The sequence below is a fragment of the Penaeus chinensis genome, chromosome 10 (assembly GCF_019202785.1).
Source record: "Penaeus chinensis breed Huanghai No. 1 chromosome 10, ASM1920278v2, whole genome shotgun sequence".
Lineage (NCBI taxonomy): Eukaryota > Metazoa > Arthropoda > Malacostraca > Decapoda > Penaeidae > Penaeus > Penaeus chinensis.
Genome location: NC_061828.1, coordinates 8,284,946 through 8,289,945, shown reverse-complemented (window position 1 = coordinate 8,289,945; position 5,000 = coordinate 8,284,946). Strand labels below are relative to the sequence as shown.

The following is a 5,000-nucleotide window of genomic DNA, read 5'->3' as shown; positions in this document are numbered from 1 at the left end:
GATGCTGATTGCATATATAGATCAATTAAATGTAAATATATCATCATGTTTGTTCTGGGCACACAGGCAGCCACATTTGCCTAAAGATCAACCCAATGCTGACAATGCGTACATGCCATGTCCACTTTATTAATTGTTTTTACACATAGATGGCTACACTTGTACTAAGTCACCAATGAGCCAACTATGAGTACTGCATGTCTTGCCCGTTTACCCTTTTCCTTGATTTCTAAAAATATCTTACGTTGTCTTATTTTACTGTTACTAATGTTTGTAACATTATAGTAATTGTAATGTCCATAATAAAAATAACATCATCGATATTCAGAGATAAAAATTCAAGGTAAAAAATAAATTTTTCACACCATTTCAAGGAAAGGTGAAATTAGGTAAGGTCACAAGGTCTAGTAATTGACTCCTTTGTGGCTAAGCACTAGCATCGTTTTTCCCAGAAGCATGTGGTTGATAAAGAATAACCACAGTTTTGGCTGGTATTACATACAATTTTTAAATATTACACAATAAACCCAAAAAGATATATACTATAAATATATCATATCAAAAGCCTCTGAATTATTTTGCTCGATACAATATTTTTTTTTTTTTTTATGATAATGGAAGTGTAACCTAAGTTGAGATTTTAGTCCATTTCAAAACATACCATCACAAAAGATAGAAAAACATAAATAGGTTTTTACCTCTCATTCAATTGTATTTCATCATTTAGGGAATTTTCTACTACTAGAAATTGCATCTTCACAGTAAATTGACATAAATAAATAAATCAAAATCAAGTTTTCCACTGAAAAATTACATATACATACAAAATTAATTATTCAAATACAGCATTTCAAGGCATATTTATTATATACAAATATACCTTATTTTCATTTCACTTTTATCAGTAACAAATACAAACTTCCTCACATTTATTAAGTAAAATGAATGAGGTGTCTTTAGCATCAGAGATAGATGAAAAACTTTTCATACAAGAATGAGTGTTACCATTATACAATAACATCAGACTTTTAGTATACTCTTTTATTTGTCTTTAACACAACACGTCACTGATAATGTGTATCAAAAATTGGTTGCCCCTTATGCCTAAGACTGCCATGAAAATATGTCTACAAATCTATATTATGGGAAATACACATTTCCTACCATTACTAAATATTTAAGCTCCAAATGTATATTTGAATTAAATTAACTATAGTACTACTATTCTTATAATTACCTTTATGCTCATTATCATCAATAAATTCATTATCATCATTCTTTTCATAATCATACATAATATCAACTATTGCTCTCACAAATGTTACTATATGGCATGAAATGTATATCAATGGACATTAAATCAGAAGGGGACCCACCATTCCTTGGTAATCATTAAATAGTAAATATCTTGAAAAATCTGTTTAACTTTCCTTTGATGAGAAAATACACATGTTCTTCTCTTTCAATGACAACTATATAAGCCAATTTAAGGAAGAAGAAATTCTGAAGTGACTATACAGTTATTTTTGTCATTTTAGCTGTGACTTTGCATGAAGTCATTTATAAATCCACAGAACAGTATTTACCAAATGGGTATTGGATCACTTTTAATTCCACATCCACTCAACTTATACTCTTTAAACAACCCTTCTATTTCTTTCCATTCTGTCACTCACACTGTCTTCATCCCTTCATTATTCTCACTATTCCTTTATTAACCTTAATGGCTTAATTAACCTTAGTTCCTTCACAGAAGCACAAGAGGCTTTTGCATACACACACACACATCTTCATTACCCACCAGATTCACCCTCTCCCCCCCTCCCCCCTCCCCCCCAAAAAAAAATAAAAAACAAAAATTTAAAAAACGAGTAGCTCATCAACTAGTACGAGAGGCTGCGTTCTCACCAAATATGGGGCTGTGATGAGCATGTGCTTCTTGCGATCACACACATAGGTCCACCAATATTCCTGCTTGTCCTCCGGGAAATATGGGCAGTGCACCGTATGGGACATCTTGGACTTTCCCTCCAGCGCTTTCTCCCGTTTGGTCAGCCCTCTTTGTAACCTCTCCCACTCCGCGTCGTCGTCAACAGCAGTCTGGCGGATTGGATGATGAAGTTAGCTGACATTAAGCTATTCCATTCCATCAACAGCATGCAGAATGCTCAGATACAAATATTAAGACAAATGCTAAAAATGATACAATGCTGACAGGACATGTTCCAACCATAGGTGATGAGAAGGGGGGGCAGGAAACCAAAACTTCATATCTGTATATGTATTATATATTTAGATTTACCTTGTCATCCTTATGTGACTCTGTGTCTGCCTCTTCAGCTACGGACTCATCAGAATGAGAGGCAGATTCATCATCATCAGTTTCCTCTTTCTCTTCTGCTTGTTTTTCCTCCAAATCTTCCACCCGTGGAACTTGAACCATAGGGTTGTCAGCTGCCAAAACTACTGTTCAATGATAATAATAACAACAATTAATAATAAAGCAAATATCAGTAATATTAAAATACTAAATAATAACAATAACAATAATAACAACAACAACAACAACAACAATAATAATAATAATAATGATAACAATAATAATAACAATAATAATAACAATAATAACAATAATGAAAATAATAATGATAATACTAATGATAATAATGATGATGATGATGATAATGATAATAATAATAATAATAATAATAATAATAATAATAATAATAATAATAATAATAATAATAATAATAATAATAATAACAACAATAATAATAATAAAACCACTAACAATATCAATAACAATTATAACAAGAACAAAAAAATTATAAAGAAGAATGAATATCTTTAAAAGGAAAGAGATATATCTGACCTGTTCTGACAATATCTTAGTAAGAAAATTTAGAATTACATGTATATCTGATGAAGATATAGTCAAAACCCATCAAATACATCTCTTGTGCACTGAACACTGTTCTTCAATAACAATAATTATAATAACAATACCAATTAGAATACTACCAACAATACCACCACCACCACCAAGAATGTTCATTTAATCAATTAAACACATATAAATCCTAGTAAAACAGTTCTCATCACTTGGTAAACATTCCTCAGATCCTTATAAACATCGATCAAATCCACCTGTATAGTTACCAGACTCTGCTAAACACCTACTTAAACATTTAAGCGATGGGCACATTAGTCTTGTCTGTCTGGGATCCCTAGACAGCCATGGCCAGTGTCTGTCAGCTACAGGGCAGGATTTTTCACACTATGCACAGTGTAACCCCCCTATAGAGAAACATTATCCCAGAAAAGACCAAAAAGTCTACAATAACTTCCTGGACAAACTATGCATGGAAGATAGTTGTGGATTCTATAAATATCATCGTATATTGACTGAGAAAATTTCAAGAAAAAGACACTAACCTTAGAAGGGCCAATCCACCCATTTTATTAACCATCATACAACAATGCCAGCTATACCCCATATCTCTAATACAACAGTATTCTTTCCAATAGCATATACTGCTCATAGTGTAATCAGTAATGTACAAGAGATGTAATTATAGACAGATAAAAACTAATTTTCGGAGGAGGCAAATACTATAAGTGAAAATGAGCAAGATATCAGTAACTGTTGATTGAGAGAGAGCCTTGCCAGCCATACAATCATACCCCATGCAAAGAATAGTTTCTTGTTGATTTCACCCATTATTGTTATTTTTAACTTTCATGATATTTGTCGATGGTATTCCATAATTGTTCTATGACTCTCACTTTATTTCTACAGTACAACTGTACCGAACATATAATAAATCCTGTTTGACAATAAAGCAATAAGCTTCCATGTAATCGTACTATAGCTTTTGTTTTAGCATCTTCTTTCCCTCTCTAGCTGGGGCAAAAGACCAACAGCGGTGCCACCTAAGACAGGGATTTTCATCTCGGTTTACTTCAAAGCTGGGGAAATCGTAAAGGAATCCCTGAACAGAATAGACTAGAGTGACTGCCCTTTCAGGAAACTAAGTTAAAAAATCAAACTTAACTAAACATTTATCAAACCAAGCTAAAGATTAATCAAACTCAACTAAACATTTATCAAACCCAGCTAAAGATTAATCAAACTCAACTAAACATTTATCAAACCTAGCTAAACAATTATTATGCCTTGGTAAGTATCTACCAAACCCAGTTAAACATTAATCAAACTCAACTAAACATCTATCAAACCAAGCTAAATATTAATCAAACCCACTTCTACATTTATCCTCCCTTGGTAAGTATCTACCAAAACCAGATAAACAAAATGAAGTTATTATATCTCTTTTCTAATCAACAAACATTAGCATGGAAACCATATTCTCCTACTGACAATTACTGCTAATGCAACTGATACAACAACAAGATCTGGGTTCTCCACCTTTCTCTTTCTTCCCATCTTGAGGTGCTTCCTCTTTCTTTCCAGGCTGCCCCTTCTTCTTCGCTGGCTGTGCAGCTTTGGGCTTTGCTTTCGCAGTCTTCTTCAGCTGGGGTCTCTTCCAACCAGGTTTTTTGGTCTGAAGAGGAAAAAAAAACATACAAACAATAACATTAACCAATCACTTAATAAACTAAAAAATTATTGCCCTTGAGCAGCTTTGAAAAGGTATGAATGAGAATGAATATCTTTAGAATACAAGAGATATATATATCTTTGTCAGAAAAACATGTATTTTCTGATGAAAATATATTCAAAACAAGTTAAATACAAAACCTGTGTATTGTGAAGATATTCATTCTCATTCATACCTTTTCGAAGCTGCTCAAGGGCAATTATTTTTTTGTTATTAACTCGATGTTAGTGAGTTTTGTTACATATAGATGACTCCACATGTGCTCAGCAGCAAGGAGTCTATCAGTTGCCCTAGTGACCGATCCTGATTTCCCTATTCCTTGAATTGGCGGGAAAATGTGTTTTTCTTTCCAATACAATTAATACTGACATTTTTATA

General features: G+C 32.7%; 1 protein-coding gene across 5 annotated transcripts in view; it reads right to left on the bottom strand.

Annotated features, from left to right (window-relative positions):
* LOC125029780 (translocation protein SEC63 homolog) overlaps positions 1–5,000 on the bottom strand; it is a 26,211-nt gene that overhangs the window by 601 nt on the left and 20,610 nt on the right. For 4 of the 5 annotated variants that reach the window (XM_047619920.1, XM_047619921.1, XM_047619923.1 and 1 more), the window contains exons 11-13: positions 4,430–4,565; positions 2,303–2,466; positions 1,909–2,100 (exon numbers count right to left, since the gene is read on the bottom strand). In XM_047619920.1, coding sequence (XP_047475876.1) covers positions 1,909–2,100; positions 2,303–2,466; positions 4,430–4,565 — 492 coding nt within the window. The remainder of the gene's footprint in view (positions 1–1,908; positions 2,101–2,302; positions 2,467–4,429; positions 4,566–5,000) is intronic. The other variant, XM_047619922.1, reaches the window with a different exon arrangement.